A 19,869-nucleotide genomic window follows, 5' to 3' on the forward strand; every position below is an offset into this window, starting at 1 on the left:
TTCCATCTCCCTACTGGGCTAAGACTGAAAGAACGTGTCAGCGCCCTGGAGGGAGAGCTACAGGTGAGTGTAAGTCTCAGGACTCCAGGAGAATTCCTGTTCTCTGCCTCATTCATGAAAGAAACCCTGAAGTCACGTGTAGGCCAGAGAACACCTTCCAGAAGAGAGAAATGAGGTGCCATTAGCAATCCCCCCATAATGGGGCCCTATCCTGTGGCCCCTAGCCCTGTTGGAGGGACTCTCACGAGTGACTTCTTGGTGAGTCCTTCATGTGTCCTTCAGGCCTCTGCCTGCTGAGTGGGGGCTGCAGGGCAGGTCTCAGTCCACCCTGAAACCATCAAATCTTGTGCTGATCCTTTCCCTCCTTTCCCCTCTCTCCCCGCCCCCCCCCCCCCACTGTTCCTCCTCTGAGACAAGCAGACATAAAAATGGGGTGTCCCCCCTCCCCCAGTGCCCCCTGGCCCCTCCCTTGCCCAGCCCATGGCTCTTCCCAGGAAGTTGATGCCGGTTGTCTCCTTGTCTCCCCCGCTCCCTCCCTGGGCTGGGCAGGTGACCATCTCGGTGGACGGGATCCTCACCACCACGGGCTACACGCAGGAGGACTACACCATGCTGGGCTCCGATGACTTCTTCTACATTGGGGGAAGCCCCAACACTGCCGACCTGCCGGGCTCGCCCGTCAGCAACAACTTCATGGGCTGCCTCAAGGACGTGAGTAGGGCTGGGCAGGAACCAGGCCCCTGTCTTCAGTGTGCTCGGGCCCGGCCCGGCCACCTGCCTGGCCCTCAGCTCCTTCCACGTTCAGTGTCTTCAAACCCTAAGGCCCTCTGACTTGGTCAAGAGGCTTCTCCTTTCTTCTTTCCCGTGAGCCATAGCGCCTGTGAACAAGTGGGCACCACCTCACTCTTCAGTTTGCCGTAAGGAGTAGATGAGAGATTATAAGCAGAAGTCCTTTGGCTGTTAGGAGATGTCACACAGGCATTAGTGGCAGTTGTCGGCCTTGTGGGTGAATTATCTGTAATCCAGCTGCATTGCAGGCCCGCAGGCCAAGGTGCAGGCTGGCGCTGGGTCCGAAACCAGGGCAGAGGGAGTAAATGGGGCAGGGGAGATGATCACAGCCTCCTGTGGAGGTCTAGAACAGAGGCCCAGGCCAGGTGGTCCGGTGGCCCTGGGCAGGGGCCTGCAGGCATGGGCAGTGGGGTCCCCGGGCACTTGGCTGCTTCTGGGCAGGAGTGGCCAGGCCCTGGGACCCCTTTTCTCATGTGCACCCCAACCCCCCTCCTCGCAGGTGGTCTATAAGAACAACGACTTCAAGCTGGAACTGTCCCGCCTGGCAAAGGAAGGGGACCCCAAGATGAAGCTGCAAGGGGACCTGTCCTTCCGCTGCGAGGACGTGGCCGCCCTGGACCCGGTGACCTTCGAGAGTCCTGAGGCCTTCGTGGCGCTGCCCCGCTGGAGTGCCAAGCGCACCGGCTCCATCTCACTGGACTTCCGCACCACCGAGCCCAACGGGCTGCTGCTCTTCAGCCAGGGCCGGCGTGCTGGGGGCGGGGCTGGGGGCGGGGCCGGCAGCCACAGCCCTGCCCAGAGGGCTGACTACTTTGCCCTGGAGCTGTTGGATGGCTACCTCTATCTCCTACTGGACATGGGCTCTGGGGGCATCAAGCTGCGGGCGTCCAGCCGCAAGGTCAACGACGGCGAGTGGTGCCACGTGGACTTCCAGAGAGACGGGCGCAAAGGTCAGGAGGCCTCTGGACCCTTCCCCTCGCCCCCTGCACTGACAGCCCCTCCTCAGCTCTTCTGCATCCTTTCCGATGCTGCCCTCCTGCCTTTTCTCCTCCACTCCTCCTCTCAAGCCCTCACAGTTTCCCCCATCCACTCCGGTGCATCAGTAGGGAGAGTGCCGCATTTTGGAGTCAGACCCAGGAGCACACTTTGGTCCTTCCACTTGCTAGACCTGTTTAACCACAGTGGCCCTCTTCAAGAGGAGCAAAGAAGGAGGCTGCTGTAAAAGCATTAGCAGAGTGCCTGTTTTAGTTTGCAGGCTGCCAGAACACAATATACCAGAAACGGAATAGCTTTTAGAAAGGGGAATATATTAAGTTGCAAGTTTACAGTTTTAAGACTGTGAAAATGTCCAAATTAAAACAAGCCTATAGAAATGTCCAATCTAAGGCATGGCCGATGATGTTCAGGGTTTCTCTTTCAGGTGGAAAGGCACATGGTGAAATCTGCTAGCTTTCTCTTCAACAGCTTCCCCAGGGCTCTGTCTTTTCTGTTGGTTCTGTCGGTTCTGGTGGCTCTCGTGGCCCTAAAGCTTTTTCCAGAATGGTTCCCTCTTAAAGGGCTCCCCTTTAAGCAACCCCACTTTGAATGGGTGGAGACAGATCTCCATGGAAACCATATAATCAAAAGTTATCACCCACAGTTGGGAGGGTCGCATCTCCATGGAAACAATCAAAAAGGTCCCACCCAGCATCACTGAATGAGGATTAAAGGATATGGCTTTTCTGGGGTACATAATAGCTTCAAACCAGCACAATGCCTAACAGAGTAGTTGTCCTTTTCTAGCTTTCTTTAAAAAAAAAAATCTCCCCAACCACATCTCTCTTCTCTCTAGATCAATTAACTTTCTTTTATTAGCTCACTTAACAAATATTTATTGAGTACCCACATGTGCCAAGTGCTTTCCAGGTGCTGGGAATGCAGATGGCAGTGAACTACTCTCTGCTCTCCTGAAGCTCGAGTTCTGCTTGGGGATGACAGGCAGTAGACAGACAGACAGACACTCCTGCCTGGCAGTGAGGTCTCTGCAAAACCATAATGCACCAGGTCTGAGAGTGCTGGGGGCTGGCCGGTGCTAGTTCTTGGATTTTCCGTCACATCTAGCCACACTCTTCCACCTTTCTTTTCAGACTGCCCTTCTCATCTTCTTGTTTTCTCCCTACGAATTCCCTTCTCTTTACTCTTCTCCATCTTGTTGAACACAAGAGAATTCTCCAAGAAAGAGAGAATTGATATAAATGAAAAGTGACACATTATCCAATTTAGGCATTTATCTGCGTCAGCTAAAGCGCTGCGCTCCCCTGTCACCGTGCGGGGCTCGCAGGTCTGGTGGAGGGAATGCGCCTCTGCCCTCAGGAAGGATGGGGGCTGGCTGCTGAGGCTCCTGGAGGCATCAGCTTCTCATGGGTTTCTGGCTTTCTTCCCCTTCCCTCCTTAAGAGAGGCTGTCTGTCCCAGGCTTCATGCTCCGTGGCTTCCTTCCCTGGTTTTGTCTCACGATGGCCTCAGTGGGTCTTTGCAGGGGTCCACGCCACTTCCCAGGGTTTCCACACAGGTCTTCGATCGCTCTCCAGGTTCGAATCTGCCCAGGTCTTGCCGAGAGCTCCAGGGCCTCCCAGGCCTCCTTGCCTTCAGGTTCCTGGACCGCCATCCCCCTCAGCGCCTGCCACTCTTGGCGGCCCACCTTCACACGTGCACAGACGCACAGACTCGGGCTTTCATGCGGCAAAGCTCTCTCTGTCCTCTTCCCTGTTGTAGAGTGACCTTGGAACCAGAGGCCTGTACTCCACCCTCATTTCCTTTGCTGACTCTCCGTTATACACCTCCTTCCCCACCCCTTCTCCTCCCCCTCCCTCTACCTTCTCCAACATTTGGTTCAATTCAGCAAATACCGGTTGAGAGCCCAGTGTCAGGGAGGGCTGGCGGCAGGTGGGGTGAGCAGGCACCTGGGGAATCTGGCTGCCAGGGGAAGTGCGCAGGGCCAGGTGGCCTGAGGCCGGTGGCCCCAGTCCTGGGAGGTGGGTCTAGCAGCGGGACCCTGGGGCATCTGACTCTTTGTTGGGAGAGAACAAGCTAGGGACTCTGCTGATAAAGCGGGGCAAGGGGCATCGCTTTTCCGATTCAGATGAGGTTTTGAGCAGAGGACACTTAAGTGAGGGAGAAAGGGCCTGGATCCAGCTCCCCTTGTGTCACCCTCTGTGTGCTCGCACCCTGATCTCCTGCTGCCCGGAATCCTTCTCCCCAAAATACCCCAGCCACTTTCAGCCTGTGGTGGATTCAAAAACCCTCCTGGCTTCTCTTTAACCCCACTGAGCTAGGCTGACTTTAATTTCTTTCTAAATAATTCTTCCAAACTTGAGACAGGAGATGGGAAGGGAAACGTCTGGAATGAAAAAATACAAGCAGAATGAAGTAGACTTCTGCTTCTTAAAATCTCAGTAAAGGCTTTGCGGCTCCCACCTGATCCTCCATCTCTTTTCTAAGATCACCAGCCCCTCCTTTCAAAGATCTTTCACGACTCAGAGGTCTCCGCCGGCCTCTTTTCTTCCAGCTGTGCTCCGGGTTTCCAGGCCCTGGAAGACGGCCTGCCCGTCTCGTCCGGCAGCCACAGAGCAGTAGCGGGAGAATGCAGGTGCTGAGGCTCGTCCTGCAGCTGCATCTCACTCGCAGACCTCCAGGCTCTCCAGCCTTACCTCCCACCACCCGGTGGGATCTTAAAGGACCGATTTCCCAGGGTTATTGGGAGACGTGAATGAGATGATCTATGTCAAGAGCCACATGCCTGCCAGACAGTCATAAGGGCTCGTTGAACATCGTTAGGGAAAAGGAAAGCAACTCCAGTCAGACCTCCCGGCCTCCGTAGTGTTCTCTGCCTTCGCTTCCTGGTCTAAGGGACACGTGCACTACATGGAGTGATCTCATGAATGAGCCAGCCCTTTCTGGGCTCACATCCTCAGAGCCCTCACTCAGGTTGGGGAGAAGGGCCTTAGCAGAGCTCACCAGCTCCGGTCCCCAGCATGCTGTGGCTGGGCTAGGTGGGCTGCACCCAGTCTTGACCTTGGGGACCTTTGTCAAGCAGTAACTGCAGCCAGGCGGGCGGTGCTGAGTTTCCGGCCCAGGGCTGCTGCTCATCCTCCAGAGCCTGCCATGTGGGGCAGGGTGGGGAGGGCCCAGCTGTGATGGGAGGGCTTCCTCGGTAAGGCCAGGGCATGTCCTCTGACCTGTGGCCCCTTTGACCCCTGCCCTCCGCACTGAGGCCCACTCTCCCTTGGCCCCCAGGCTCCATCTCTGTGAACAGCCGCAGCACGCCGTTCCTGGCCAGTGGGGAGAGTGAGATTCTGGACCTGGAGAGCGAGCTGTACCTGGGCGGTCTCCCTGAGGGCGGACGGGCAGAGCTGTCCCTGCCCCCAGAGGTGTGGACGGCAGCGCTCCGGGCCGGCTACGTGGGCTGCGTGAGGGACCTCTTCATAGACGGCCGGAGCCGAGACCTTCGGGGACTGGCAGAGGCACAGGGGGCTGCGGGCGTCGCCCCCTTCTGCTCCCGCGAGACCCTGAAGCAGTGTACATCTGCCCCCTGCCACAACGGGGGCCTCTGTCGGGAGGGCTGGAACCGCTTCGTCTGTGACTGCATCGGGACCGGCTTTCTGGGGAGGGTCTGCGAGAGAGGTGAGACTGGCCGTCATTCTAGGTGCCCCTGCCCCGTCCTGTGACCCCCTCCTGTGTCATCTCCTCAGGGCCCCCCAGTCCCCACCCCCATGCCCCCCTCCTCAAGGCGCCCCCCACCCCCATCCCTATCCCCCAGTCTTGTCACGCCTGTAATGATCCTCTCGGTCTCCTCTCTCCTTCTGTCGGCCTCTGCCTGCCCATCCCTTCCCTCTTCCCCCACTCCTGGGACAGAGGCCACGGTCCTGAGTTACGACGGCTCCATGTACATGAAGATCATGCTCCCGAATGCCATGCACACAGAAGCAGAGGACGTGTCACTGCGTTTCATGTCCCAGCGGGCCTACGGCCTCATGATGGCCACCACCTCCAGGGAGTCCGCTGACACCCTGCGCCTCGAGCTGGACGGGGGACAGATGAAGCTCACTGTCAACCTCGGTAACCATCCCGCCCTGCGCCTCCTGATCCCCCACCCCTGGTCCTGCCTCTGCCCTCTGTCTGGAGAAGCCGGTGGTGGCACCAGTGCTGGGTGCCCTCTGCAGAGTCAGGAGATGGGAGGTGTCCGCACCGACCACAACCAAGGGCAGTGCTCCGTGCCCACCAGTGCTGTGAGCAGAGAGCTCCCGGAGCACGGCCTGAGGGGGCCAGGGGTGAGACCTCTCCTCCCAGGGCCCTCGTGGGGGAGGCTTGATGGGGTCTCCATGCATACATGGTGATACAGCCTATTCACAACTCAGCCACTTGCTCATTCACGGGCTCATTCGTTTGGGGAACACCCCTGATGTCTCCTGGGTCCTGACCTGAGCTCAGAATAGCAGCAGATCCAGAAATGAGAAAGACCCAACTGTTGCTTCAGCTCCTTCCCTCCTCTTTACCTCTGTAGCTTCAGCTCTGTGTCTGTACATGGGCACAGAGGGACATATTGTCTGCCCTCTGTCCAACCCTGGGTACCTTCATGTTTGGGTCACTTAGCTGCCCTGGGAAGATGTGAGACAGACTTTACAAATAAGTACTTTTTAAATGTGCTGCCTTGTCCCCACAACACAAAGCCAGTGACGGGGTTGTTCACCTAAAGGTTCAGTGTTTTTCCCATTGCCTGGCTGAGGCCTCACCCAGGGTTCTACATGGGAGCTGGGAGTGGCCGGCCCTTGCTGCTGGACTGTGCTGTGTCCCTGCCCAGATGTGAGAGCAGCTGCACCGGCAGGTCCCAAGGTGTTCAGGGGACAGACTGGGGGGTCTGTTAGGCATACTCAGTGGGCTTCAGCTCTCGTGGCCAGCGTAGAACTATGAGGCTTCACTCATTCGGCCAGTCTTGGTGGGAAACCTTGTAAATGCCAGGTACATTCTGAGCCTTGGGGCTTCAAAGGAGGGATAAGTCAAGGCCCCACCCCTGTGGAGTTAGAGACTCCAAGCTGTCCAGCCTGGGGTCATCTCTGTCTATCTCCCACCATTCATTAGGGTCACCTAATCACCTGCTGTGTTCTGAGCTAGAGAAGTAGGTCTCTTCTTAGCAGATTAGCATCTCAGTTGTAGAGAACACAGAGCGTTGAGTTTTTAAGTCTTTATCTGGAATCATCTAACATTGGTCTTCAGGGCCCTTATGGGCAGACCGTGGCCCTTTGGGGGCCTATTACCTCGTTTATAACTTTCCACTGTATCTTTTCCTTTTGGCCACCTGGCTTTTGTACTCCTAGGATTTACCAAGAGAGGTGGGCTCTGGGTCTGGGGAGCTGTGCAGGCAGCCAGAGCCTCCATTGGTTTGAAGCATTCCCTAAAGTGTTTCTGCTTCTATCTGTGATCACAGCCCATTGAGAGTAGATGGCTAGGGAAGCTCTGTGGGGAAAGCAGGCTGGGCCGCACCCTTCGGCCAACCCCTGACAGGTCTGCACAACACTTGCATCCCTGAAACTGTCACAGGAGGGAAGTACCAGCCCAGGATGCCATACTTGGTGGCCCTGTGCTTGTCAGACTGCCCTCTGTGCCCAGCACGAGACCCCTCCTAGGTGTGTGTGCTCTCTGAGGGGCTGCACACATGGCTTTCTGTGCTTGGTGGGGACACAACAGGGAAACTCCAGGGCCCTCTGTTTGCAGGGAAGGATCTAGAAGGCAAATGGCATCTTCCTGACTTCTACTGTTTGAGGTCCCCTGGGAAAAAACTTGGGCTTCTCTTGATCAGACAGCAGGCTTCTTGGATGGACAGCCTGTAGGACTGGCCTTCTGCCCGCACCTGTTGGTTCTACCCCATTCCAGAGGGCAATGAGCTGAGGTGCCATCTGCAATATAGCCCTTGGGGAGTCGTGACCAAATGCTTAGTGTGGATGCATCCATCTACATGTCCGGCTGATGTGTGTACACAGAGGTATGGTAGCTGCCACGTGGTTCCCGCAGACATACAGGTGGTTTGCACCCTGCCCCCAGCCTCAGGCTGTACTAGGAAGAGCACTCAGAGCGGGAAGACCTGGGTTCCTTGGTAAGGCATTTTCCCTCTCTGAGCCTCAGTTTTATCTGTAAAATGGGAATAAGAATCCTTACCCTGCCTACTTTGCCTGGTGGTTTTGAGGCTTCTGTGGAATAATGGGTATGAACACACTGTACAGATGCAAGACACAGATGTAGCGACCCACGCAGCCTTCACTGAAAGGGGGACCTGGGTTTGGAGACAGCTTCCATGCAGCACATCCCAGTCTGCCCCCTTCCTCAGGAGCCCCCCTTGGGGCCCCAACCTGCTTCCCATCCAGGCCTGCAGGGCCTCACAGTGGGCTCTGCTGATGGAACTCCGAGGCCCCAGTGTTGGGCTTGGCCCCTGGCCTCGCCTCATCTAGGGAGGGAAGCCAGGCCTCCAGGAGGCAGATGTGCAGCTAAGCAGGTGCTCCCTGGAATCATACAGACTGTGAGGCCATATCCTGGAGAGGCTGCTGAGGACTCAGTGGGGTGGCTGGAGGAGGTGACCAATGTCTGCCTCAAGAGATGGGGTTTTGCTAGGCAGAGAGGACCAAAAAGACACTTCTGCCTCCTTCCAGGTGCCTCCTGCCCCATCTCCAGCTTCTGCTGCCACTGCAGACACTGGGCAGGACAGTGGGTCTTGTCCCTAGAGGACCACAGACTCCCTGGATTCTTGACCCTCTTCCTGCATGGCCTGTGTCTGCTTCCTGCCCTGGTGTGTGGCCTCAGGGGCCAGTACCCAGCCTGGCCTGGCTGCTTCTCCCTCTCCCTGCAGTTGCCCCTACTACCCGTGCAGTTATGCACGGCTGTCCATGGGGCTGATAGGCGCATTGTAATGTAAGAACCTCCAAGCTGGAGAGGCCCTGAGAAGCCTCCCGAGTCCTCCCATCCCCTTGTGTGAGTGGCCCAGGCAGTCGCCACCAACACCAGGCTGCCCCGGCTCAGGCGCCTCCAGTGTCGGGGTTTCCACCTCTGAGACAGCCCTAATTGTGGGGTCTTTCTTCCCTAGTGTCAGCCCATCCTCTGCACTTCTCCTTTTGAGCCATACAGAGCCGGTCCTACCCTGGTTCCCGTGTGAAGCCATCACATTCCAAAGCCCTTTAACCCTGGAGGCCACACAAGGGGCACTGCATCCCACCCGAGGCCCCTTCATTCTTTCAGCAGTTCTGGTCCTCCTGCTCCTTCTCTGGGCTGGGCTGCTGGTGGGAGGCGCTGCTGCTCTGAGCCGAGGGTCGCCTTAGACGTGCCCAGGAACCTCGGGCCCACCACCTCCAACCCGGGGGCCCAGGGGAAGGGGCCAGAAGCCTGTGATCTTTTCCTGGAGTTCTTTTTAGCTCAGATTCCTTTCTCCCACCCATCTCATCATGCAGTCACACCCTGGCCTGGCCCCTCAGAAGGACTACTTCTACCTCACACATAGGGCCTGGCTTCCCCACCCAGGCCAGTGCTAGTTCCCTCTGGAGTGTGCTCCTTCTGTGGGTGCCCTCCCTCAGGGGTTACCCATCTTCAGGGCATGTTTCCTCTCCTCCGGCCTCACTGGAGCGGGGTTTATTGGGGGGCAGAGTCACTGTAGGGTGGGCCTTTTGCTAACACCTCTTCTCCGGACAGATGGACTGGCCTATTCCTGGCACTCCCCTGCCAGGGAAGGGGAAAGAACTGAGTTTCTACCCTAGGCCCTCTTCCCCATCAGGCAATCGGCCTGCTTTTCCAGCCCTTTTTTCTTTTTGGACCCTTCATTGGTGAAGACTCTGCTGGCCCTGAGCAAGCCCCCGTGACCTGATGCCAAGTCCTGGCGCCTTCCACACCCTCCCTCTGACACCCTCTGCCATCTGTCCAACCTTTCCTTCCCTCTGCTCCTCTTGCTGGCCATACTTTCCTCTTCCTCCTTTCTCTCTGCTTTCTCTGTCTCCTCCTCCTCATCAGCGGAACCTCTGCCTTCCTTCTGTGTCTGCTCCTTGGCCTCTCCCTGCGCCTTTCGTCTTCCCTTGGTGCCAGGCTGTGGCTCAGGGTCCCGGCTGCTCCCCCACTCTTCTGCTGCGGTTGACAACGCGTGTGGAGCTCAGCTGTACCACCCGAGGGGCCGATGACCCCCCAGAGCCACAGGGGGAATCTTTTTACCTCCACTCCAGGAACCTTCAGGGGCCAAGGATTATGTGGGCAGAGACTTTGCAGGGTGGAGTCACAGGATGCAGTAGATATTGCTGTTAACAGAGGGCTTGAAGCTGCCCCCCTGTCCAGAAGGCAAAGAGGAAGCCCACCTGCCCTCTTGTTTCCAGCTCAGGGTCCTCTTGTTCCAGCCCCTCAATTCTCAGGGGAAACTGAGGCTGGAAGAAGTGCAATTTGCTGGAGGCCCTACAGTGAGTTAGTGTCAGGGCCGAGCACAGGGCCCAACTCCCCCACCTCCAGCACAGACGTTTCTGTCACCCCAGGCAGCCCCCTCTCCCTCGGGCCATTTGGGTCTGTGTCTGCTGGAATGGCGTTCTGCCTCTGGAAGAGCTGGCTGACCATGTGGGGGCCTCCAGCCCTGAAGCTGAAAGATAGTAAATGCAAGGGCTGGAGCAGGTCTAGGAGACTGCTTAGGGGCCCTCCTTGTCCTCAACCTGCCGAGAGTCCTCAGAGAAGTCCTGTTCCATCTATTTTGTGTACTTGGGGCACAGGTTACTATTTAACGCTCCCCAAACTGTTCTGAGAAGGTATGCACACTTAAAGGGCCGAGTTTCTCCCACTCACTCTCCATTCCCATAAATATGATGGACAGTCACATTCAGTGTCCCGATTGTTGAGGCTTTTGCCCCTCCCTAGGAAAATGGATTAAGACTAGTTCCTCCCCAGGATGGAGGACCATCCCCGATTGTCAGTGGCAGCCGGGTAGCCTCCAGGATAGGGAGGGCTTTAAGGAAGGTTCCTGGAGGGGTGGTGCTGGCCCGCTGGACTTTGGGAGGTATATGGCCACGGGAAGGGGGCCCTGGGGCAGACCCCTCCATTTAGCTCAGAGCCTAGAGGGGCACAAGGAGTGATGTGTCCTTAGAACCTGGGCTCTAAGCGGGGAGTCGTCCCAGAGCAGGGGCTGCAGGGACCCTGGCCCACCCCACTAGTCTCCCTCCCAGTGACTGCGGAGATGTGGGGTTGGTCAGCCCTCAGTCCCCCGTGATCCCCTGTACGACTGGGATACCCAAGGTGCCCATCTCCCTCAGACACGAGAGGCCTGGGCCCCTCCAGGAAGGGGGATGCAAGCCCTCTTCCCATCACCTGTCTGCCCTTCCAGCTCTGGGGAGGGTTGGAGCCCTCTCGGGGGCAGAAGGGACAGGGGTCCAGGTATGGGAGAGGGCACCTGGGCACGCGTGGTCCCCGGAAAGTGGCCCCGGGGGGAACCCCGCCTGCAGAAACCCCTCCCTGTGAAGGATGTAAAAAAAAAAAAACAAAGCAAAAAAACCTTGTTCTGCCTTTTTGTCTCCCCTCCCCCTCTGCCCGCCCCATGGCCCCCCCAGACTGCCTGCGCGTCGGCTGCGCACCCAGTAAGTGGCTTCCCTCTTCTTCTGCAGAGACCCAAGGGGACTGGGACGCTGGACACTGGGCTTTGGGGTGGGGCAGGGGTGGGGTCGAGAAGCCTTGCTCTTTAGCTTCTTTGGGGGCTGGGTGGTGGGTGTGGGGAGGGGAGCAGGCGATGGGGGTGCTGTGGTTGTGGGGGTCTGAACTGACCAAATGGAGCAGAAGGCCTGTGGTCAGGAAGCTCAGTGGGTTCTGGAAGAGGAAGGCCAGGAAACGTCACCCCAAGTCAGTGGGAGGTGGGGAGGAGGCAAACGGGAGCAAAGACCCATGGCAGGACGGAGCCTCGAATGGGGCTGGGTATATGCTGCTGCATCTCCAGAAGTGGCCGCCAGGGGGAAGGCGAGGCACACGGGAAAGAAGATGAAGGCGGGTGTGTCCGGTGGGGGGCAAGTTTCTGCCAGATGGGTTGAGGGCTGTCAGCTGGGGCCAGTTGGAGAGTGTGCGTGGACATTTCTGAGCATCTGAGTGTGCCTGGGCCCAGTGTCCTGTCCCAGAGAGTGTGTTTCTGAGTAGTGTAATTGCCTGTTTTGAGAGCAAGGCAGGAGAGCAAGCAAGACCGTGTGTCCTGCTGTGTCTTGCCTTGTGTGTGTGTGGCTGCTCTGTGTCTGTGGTGGACTTGGTTTGGACAAGGAGTTCCTTTAATGCCAGCACCCTTGGCCCTGGCAGACGTGAGCCCTGAGGGAGTGATCTGGAGTGCTGCAAAGTCCAGCAAAGTTGGAAAGATAAGTATGTTTTACTTATCTTAGGCATTATCATACCTAAGAAACAGAACATTCCCCTCTCTGGCCATGCTGTCAGTATGTGTGTGTGTCGTCACAGAAAGGTCACCTCGGGTCCCACTATAGATGTGTATAGGTAGGAGCTGTTACTGCCAGTGATGACGCTGTGCTGCGTATTTACATTTGGGTCTTCCTTCAGGCTCTGCCTATTTGAAAGCTTTTATTCTGTGCACCTATGCTGAGATTTTGGCTGCTGGCGACACACACTGAAGGCCCTTAGGGGTCTTGGGGAAGAGTAGACTGAGTGTCTAGCGAGTCTCTGCGTAGGGCCTCAGGGCACAGCTCCAGGGGCATCCCCAGAAGTTGTATGGAGTGGCATTGCTGAGCATGTCTGTGCGTGCATGCACTCTGGGTGTGAGGTGAGGCTGTGAGTGTGTGTCTTGTGTGGGTGTGTGGCATGGCCGAATATGTGCCACGTTTGTGTGATGTCCATGTGTGCACACACGTGTGCAGAGGCAAGGCTGCCTGTGTGGCCAGGGTGGCACCTGAAACCTTTTTGTGAGTGACTGGGTGCCACGCTCACTCCCCCCTTGGTGCTTCAGGTAAAGGCCCCGAGACGCTGTTTGCGGGGCACAAGCTCAATGACAACGAGTGGCACACGGTGAGGGTGGTGCGGCGTGGCAAGAGCCTGCAGCTGTCTGTGGACAACGTGACTGTGGAGGGTAGGTAGTCTGGGACCAGGGAGGGGGACGCATCTTGAGTGACCTGTGTTAGGTCCCATTCTTCTTGGTGGCCACAGACTGGGCAGCTGCTTCTAGGGCATCTCTGCAGTTTCTCCCTCAGGGGTGGCATGTTATGCGGTGTCTGCGCCCCAGGGACCATTTGGGCCCACCTCAGGCAGCACCTGGAAACGTGTGAGCCCTCTGACTCAACAAGGCCCGCGACCCCTCCTTGACACCAGGCACTGTGCCTGGGGGTGGCCCTCACATGGAAGGGGTGCTCCTGGGAACCCGAGGTCTAGCCACAGGTGATCCTGCTGTCTGTGGGCCAGAGCCACCCCTTTCATCTCCGTCTCCCATCCCGAGCAGGACAGATGGCAGGAGCCCACACCCGGCTGGAGTTCCACAACATTGAGACGGGCATCATGACGGAGCGGCGGTTCATCTCCGTGGTGCCCTCCAACTTCATCGGGCACCTGAGCGGGCTGGTGTTCAACGGCCAGCCCTACATGGACCAGTGCAAGGACGGCGACATCACCTACTGCGAGCTCAACGCGCGCTTTGGCCTGCGGGCCATCGTGGCAGATCCCGTCACCTTCAAGAGCCGCAGTAGCTATCTGGCACTCGCCACGCTCCAAGCCTACGCCTCCATGCACCTCTTCTTCCAGTTCAAGACCACGGCCCCCGACGGGCTTCTTCTGTTCAACTCGGGCAATGGCAACGACTTCATTGTCATCGAGCTGGTCAAGGGGTGAGGTGCTGGGCATTGCATCACTGTCAAGGAGTTGACCCCCCGCCCCCTGCTGCCCGAGATACAGCTCCCCCAGGCCACTGGCTGAGATGTCCAGTCCCCCCAAACCACAAGATGCAGTTCCCCAACCAGCAGCCAAGAGGCTCCCTCAGCCAAGATGGAGACAAAGCACCCCTTTCTTCCACTCGTGACTCCCCAGTTGCTTGCCAAGGTTTTCCTAGTCGTGTCTGTCCTCTATTCACTGGCCTGGTGTGGACCCGCTGGCCTGTCTACAGGCAGAAGACAGAGCCTTGCCGCTGCAGCCTCTCTTGCCCTAGAGCAGCTCTGACCCTGCCTCCAGAGGCCTCCACAAGCCTCCCCCCACTACCAGCTCTTCTTCGGAGCCGGTGTCATAGGCGCCAGCTCCTCTCCGCCCCCCCAGCCCATTCTCCCCATGGTGGGACCTCACACCACACACTCTTGCTGTTGGTGTAGGTCCCTCTCCGATGGGGTGGGGGATGCTGTCCCCCCATCCCTTCTTCCAGTGACACCTAAGACCCCTGCCAGCCGTAGCTCCTCCTTACCCACCTTCCGACCCCATCCCCACCTTGACGCAGTGTCTCCTTCCTACTGTGGGGCAGGTACATCCACTACGTGTTTGACCTGGGGAATGGCCCATCCTTGATGAAGGGGAACTCAGACAAGCCAGTCAATGACAACCAGTGGCACAACGTGGTGGTGTCCCGGGACCCGGGCAACGTGCACACGCTCAAGATCGACTCCCGCACCGTCACGCAGCACTCCAACGGCGCCCGGAACCTCGATCTCAAAGGTGGGGCCTAGGGCCTCCGGAGAAGGCCTGGCTCCCGCCCTGAAACCCCTGTCTCCCAGCAAGGTCATTCCCTCCCTGGGGGTGCTGTCACTCCTCTTGCCGTTCTCCATCTGCCCCCGCCATAGTTGCTGGTTCTGCTTTCCCTTTCCCCACTGTGTCCAGCCTGAGAGTTCCCTGTCAGAGGTCTTCTCAGCTTTCCCGCATCTCCCCACTCAACATGCAAAGATTGGTTGCAGGAGCTGTCTCCTGAGATGCTTGGTGGCCTCTAGAAACAGGAGTGGGCCATCCAGGCCTTCCAAGGGCCTCTGGAACTTCCAAGGTCAAGAAGCCTCCCCTGGTTGAGGGTTGGCGAGAGGATGGGAACTCAACCTCTTGGGGTGGGAGGGTGTAATTGATGAGGGGAGGAGTGAGTAGCCAGACTTGGGGTCCCTGGATGCTGCCCTTGATCATATATCTTAGGCATTGTTTGGGCTACCTCCGGTGAGTTTTTGGACCTCATGCCATCCGTGGTGGGCATATTCCTAGGGCCTCTTCAGCAGTCAGTGGAGGCCCACACTTGCCTGTCCCCAGAATGGGTATTTGAGAGGACAGGGAAAAGGGGAATGAGCTGGGAGACCAGGCATTGGAACTAGAGTGAGGCCAAGGCCTGCAGTGCCACCAGACCTACCTTCTTGCACGTGCTCTGCCCCAGAGGGACCCCTTAGTGCCAGTGTGACTCAAACTGTCAGAACTGTAAGGGTCCTCAGAGACAATTGCATTTAACAGGCTCAGAGTACTAGATGGCTGCCTGAGGTTGCAAAGTGAACAGGTGGCCGAGATGGAAATAGATCTCCTTGCACAGGGCTGTAAATTCCCCCTGCTCCCAGCAGAGGGCAGTGTGTCCCAGCTTATCCAGAGTGGTCGCAAACCCAGGGGTCCTCTCCACTGGTCTTGCGTTTTATGTTGAGCTGCGGCCAAGGCAAGATTGACCAGCCTCTTGGCTGAAGCCAGCAATGAAGACAGGGCTCTTTGAGCTCTGCCACGGCCTGGCTAGTGCTTGCCGGGAGTCAGCCTCCATGTGCCCAGGCAGTGAGGTGGGGGAGCAGGTGGCCCCGATGAGGCTGGGAGAGACCTGGAGGAGTTCTGAGAATGGAAGATGGAGAGGGAGAGAGCGGGGGTGGGGGGATGTGGACTGCACATCTATGAAAGGCCCTGATTACAGGCCGGAACTGGAATCAAATGTGTGGGAGAGAGCATGGAGCAGGTTTCTCCAGCTGCTCCCTCTCCCCACCCCCAAGCATCTGGGCTTCTCCGGGAAGGGAGCAGACAGATGGCAAAGTGGGGAAGGAAAAAAGGAAGAGATTGGGGGGTGGTATGCAGGTTGCTGGATCCCTGAAAAAGAACGAGTCTGGGATGGGGCACCCCGAGCCAGGGAGTGCTGGGAATACCTGACAGCCAGACACCCACGTCTTGGGAAAAGGATGGAGACCTGGACGCCTAGGTTTTGACCCCACTCCCCTTGCAGGAGAGTTGTACATTGGCGGTCTGAGCAAGAATATGTTCAGCAACCTGCCCAAGCTGGTGGCCTCCCGGGATGGCTTTCAGGGCTGCCTGGCCTCCGTGGACCTCAATGGGCGCCTCCCAGACCTCATCGCCGACGCCCTGCACCGCATCGGGCAGGTGGAGAGGGGCTGTGACGGTGAGTGTAGGGTGGAGAAGTTAAGTGTGACCCTGTTGGCTGCAGGGAGGGCCAGCTTCAGAGAGACAGACCAGGGCAGGGTAGTCTGTGCTCCAAAGTGACCTCGGGCCTCTCTGGAGCCTGCCCCGTGGTGGGGAGGTGGGGGGAGGTGAAGGGTCACTTACCGTCTCTGTGGCCTCCCACCCTGGTCCCAGGCCAAGGCCAAGCCAAGAGGCCCTTAAGCCCACCCCACCTCCATGGCAAGCACTTGGCCCTTTCAGCTCAGCACAGACCTCTTCTGCCTGGTCCTGAAACCTCCACACCTCCTGGGGAGGGAAGGGGGGGTTGGCTGAGCCAGGGGTGTTCCTCCCTCCTGCCTCTTCCAGGCCCCAGCACCACCTGCACCGAAGAATCCTGTGCCAACCAGGGCGTCTGCTTGCAGCAGTGGGATGGCTTCACCTGCGACTGCACCATGACTTCCTATGGAGGCCCTATCTGCAATGACCGTGAGTGTCTGGGACGGGTGGTGGTGCCCGGGGCAGATCCAGGCCTTTGCCCAGCCCGTGGGCCTGCTGGGGAGGAGGGAGAGTCTTGAACTGCACTGCTTGCCCCTTCCTCATCCTGTCTTGTCACAAGAACCTAGGAGGAGCTGCTGACTGCTGGCCCCACTCAGAGTTTTTTCCCTTGGAGCTGTGCAGGATTGGCTTTCTCTCCCTGAAGCTCTGGGGTTGATCGGTGGATATGAGCCGCTCTCTATGAGAGCTGCTCCCCCAACCATGGTGTCAGCCTCTGTGGGGCTGAACTGTGTGACTCTGGCGACGGCCTTATTTATTGTACTCACAGTGCACATGGGCATGCGCTGTGCAGGTGGAGGCTGTTACCAGCCTGTGCACCCCCCTTCCTCCTGTCCTCAGAAGTATGCAGTGGAAGCCTGTTATTTCCTGCCCAGAATAGACCCACATCCCAGAGACCAGGCTCAGGAAATTCCCCCAAAGGCCAGGCCGTTGGACAGCTGGCTCGCCTGGATTCAGGCCTTGCTGCTCCCTCCTTCTCTCCCAAGAATCCCAGCTGCAGAGTGTCCCCTCAAGTCCGAAGGACACTCCCACGAGTCCTGCTTGGTGGGCTTCTGCCTGCCACCTTGCATATTGCTTGAGGCCCCTCTCCAGAGAGGGCGGCTGCAGCAGAATTTCCCAATCTCTGGTGCCTGGTGGCCAGCAGCTGGCTAGAGGTTGACAGAGGGAGGGCAGCTGGGGCAACAGGGGGAGGGGGCTATTTCCACCTTTGGAGGGAGGGGCTTTGAAGGGTTTGGGGGCTGTGGTGAGTGCACAGCTTCCTCAGGCTTTGGCTTGAATCCTCTTCCCTGGGGTAGCCCTGCTGAGAGTTGGCTACTGTGGGAAAAGAGACACACACTCACAGGAGGAAGGGGCTGTTCCATTTTCTACACATGGAGACTGAGGCCTGGAAAGGGACACTGGATTTCCGCAGGGAGGTACTGGGGTAGGCTCCGGAGCCATTGCCTTTTCCTTCCTACATCACTGCAGGAGACTTTCTCATCTGGGCATGAGTCTGGAGTTCCATACAAGACAAACGTACTGCTTCTGGGGGCTCGGGCTCTAGGGTGGGTCTTGGTTTTTCCTTTCCCTTTGGAAAAACGCCCAGTCTATCTTCCTCAGTGATTTCCTGGTGCTTGGGCATGGCTAACCCTTAGGTACCACCGCATTCCCCTCCCAGGAGTTTCCTTGCCTGAACTACTGTTCTCTATGCTTTCCAGAGCCTCTCAGACAATGGACAGCTCCAGGCTTTTTCAGCCCTGGCTGCCATAGGGTAAAGCAGGGCTCTCCCAGGTAACTCAGCAAGGTCCAGGACACCTGGAGAAGAGTCCTTTGTTACTCAATATTAGCAATCCCATTGATTGTTTAGTGTTTTGCAGTTGACAAAGTCCTTTACATTCATGACCCCATTTAATCTGATCCTCAGACAAGGCAGTGGCATGGAGGCCATCCTTCTTACTTAACTAAGGAGGAAAGCAGCTTCAGAAAGGGGCATCTAAGCCATAGGGTGTCATGATAGAACCTAGATGCCCTTGGTTCCCAATCTTGAGCCCTCTGTTTGTCATCCTCAGGCTGGAGGGGACCACTGTCAGGGCCAGGGAGCTGTGCTGCTGTCGTCACTGCTTTCCTCCTGGTGCAGTGGACTTTTGCCTCCTGGGAATGAGGCGAAAGAGGAACTGGGTTTTAGGGAGCTGTGCCACGCATCAGCAGTTGTGGGAAGAGAAGCCCGAGCAGGTTTTCTGATTTTGGGGTTGGAGGAATCCAACTGCCCTGGAAGACAGGGAGAGTTGGGGCAGGGGAGCAGGACATGTCTTAGGAAGCATCACTGTCCCAAAGTCTGTGTGCCCAGTGGCACAGGCTGGACAAAGCTGTGGACCTAAAGACAAGGTGGGTGCAACCTGAGAGCCCACGAGGGCCTTGAGAGAACACTGACTCTGGGGCAGCTCTGATGTCTCTACCCCTGGAAGGCAGGGGCAGGAATAGGGTGGGGCCAGGGTCTTTCAAACCACAACCCCCTCCTCTAGCGGGGTGGCTCCTCCTCTTGATTCTCCAGGCTTGTCTCTGCTATTTCCAGCTCCCTCTGCATGACTGGTCTTCTTGGGGCCCAGTGACACAGGAGGTCCTTCAGGAACCTAGCAGGAGAGCCCTTTCAGTTAACTCTGCCACTGAATATACGACCCTGGGAGGCCCTGGGGACACCAAGGGGTCCTGGGCCTGAGGACTGGGAGAGAGGTGGGGAGGGCCAGGGTGGAGGGTCAAGGACCCCAGTCTCAGGGACTCGGAGTTGGGGGCTAGAGCTTTCTGGAGTGGGGGTAGGGTGGGGAGGCTGGGGTGAGGAGCCCTCGGTTTCTCTCTCTGTGACCTGGGGATTTCCTCTCTGGGAAGGCTGGGGAGAGAAGATCAGAGAGAGAGAACACATCTCCGCCAGCGAGAGATAGGGAGGAAATGAAAAAGAGGATATGAAACGAGAGAGCGAAGGAAGATGAAAGGAGATGAAAGGAGGAAGGAACACTTCCTGATACCCCAGCATAACCCAGCCCTGAGGGCTTGGAATTGAGGTGCCCCTGGTGGGCTCGCTTGCTGCTGCCTCTCTAGAGCCCCTCCAGCTGCTCCCAGGCAGTTGATTCCTCACCATCGCTGCCTCGCTGGCTGCTTCTAGCCTCTCCACCTCTGCTCCTGGCTGCAGCTTCAGCTGGTCTCTTGCACACCCTCTGTCTCTCATTCTCTCTTCTTTTACTCCCTAGATTCCCCCTCCCCCTGGCCTGCATCACCCCCTCCAGCCCTCTCCAGTTCCCACTCACTGATATTGATTGGCCTCTAGGCGGTTTCCCTTCCTCTCCTCTAGCCACTGGCTCCTCCCTCTCTCCCCCGGGGGACCATACATTTTCTGCCTGCTCAGAGCTGTCAGTCTGTATTCCAGAGCCGGGGTGTAGGAATGGGACAGAGAGGGCAGGAGGACAAGCCTTCAGGGGGGCTCAGCCCTGCCCCCCAGCTGGCAGTCTCTTATCCCTCGTGGGGCCACACAACACCCTGAAGCCTCCTCTTGGCTTTTGGGTGCCTCAGAGGACCCCTTTCTCTATTTCGGAAGGGCTGAGGGCCAAATGGGGTGGGGGTGGGGTGGCGGCAGAGATAGAGGAGCTGTTCCGAGTGCTGACTGCATCCGGGAACTGGGGGCAGCTGGTTTGGGGCTCAGGGTGACAGTTTTTGCTCCGAAACAGAATTC

The 19,869-nt window shown here is 57.7% G+C and overlaps 1 protein-coding gene across 10 annotated transcripts in view; it reads left to right on the top strand.

The window, feature by feature from the left end:
• NRXN2 (neurexin 2) overlaps positions 1-19,869 on the top strand; it is a 100,032-nt gene that overhangs the window by 41,720 nt on the left and 38,443 nt on the right. For 7 of the 10 annotated variants that reach the window (XM_077115834.1, XM_077115838.1, XM_077115842.1 and 4 more), the window contains 10 exons: positions 550-711; positions 1,289-1,739; positions 5,064-5,450; positions 5,682-5,885; positions 11,378-11,404; positions 12,760-12,879; positions 13,246-13,627; positions 14,248-14,438; positions 15,943-16,116; positions 16,482-16,601. In XM_077115834.1, the coding sequence (XP_076971949.1) occupies positions 550-711; positions 1,289-1,739; positions 5,064-5,450; positions 5,682-5,885; positions 11,378-11,404; positions 12,760-12,879; positions 13,246-13,627; positions 14,248-14,438; positions 15,943-16,116; positions 16,482-16,601 (2,218 nt within the window). The remainder of the gene's footprint in view (positions 1-549; positions 712-1,288; positions 1,740-5,063; positions 5,451-5,681; positions 5,886-11,377; positions 11,405-12,759; positions 12,880-13,245; positions 13,628-14,247; positions 14,439-15,942; positions 16,117-16,481; positions 16,602-19,869) is intronic. The other 3 variants (XM_077115836.1, XM_077115840.1, XM_077115839.1) reach the window with 1 other exon arrangement.

Source organism: Tamandua tetradactyla, chromosome 9 (assembly GCF_023851605.1).
Source record: "Tamandua tetradactyla isolate mTamTet1 chromosome 9, mTamTet1.pri, whole genome shotgun sequence".
Lineage (NCBI taxonomy): Eukaryota > Metazoa > Chordata > Mammalia > Pilosa > Myrmecophagidae > Tamandua > Tamandua tetradactyla.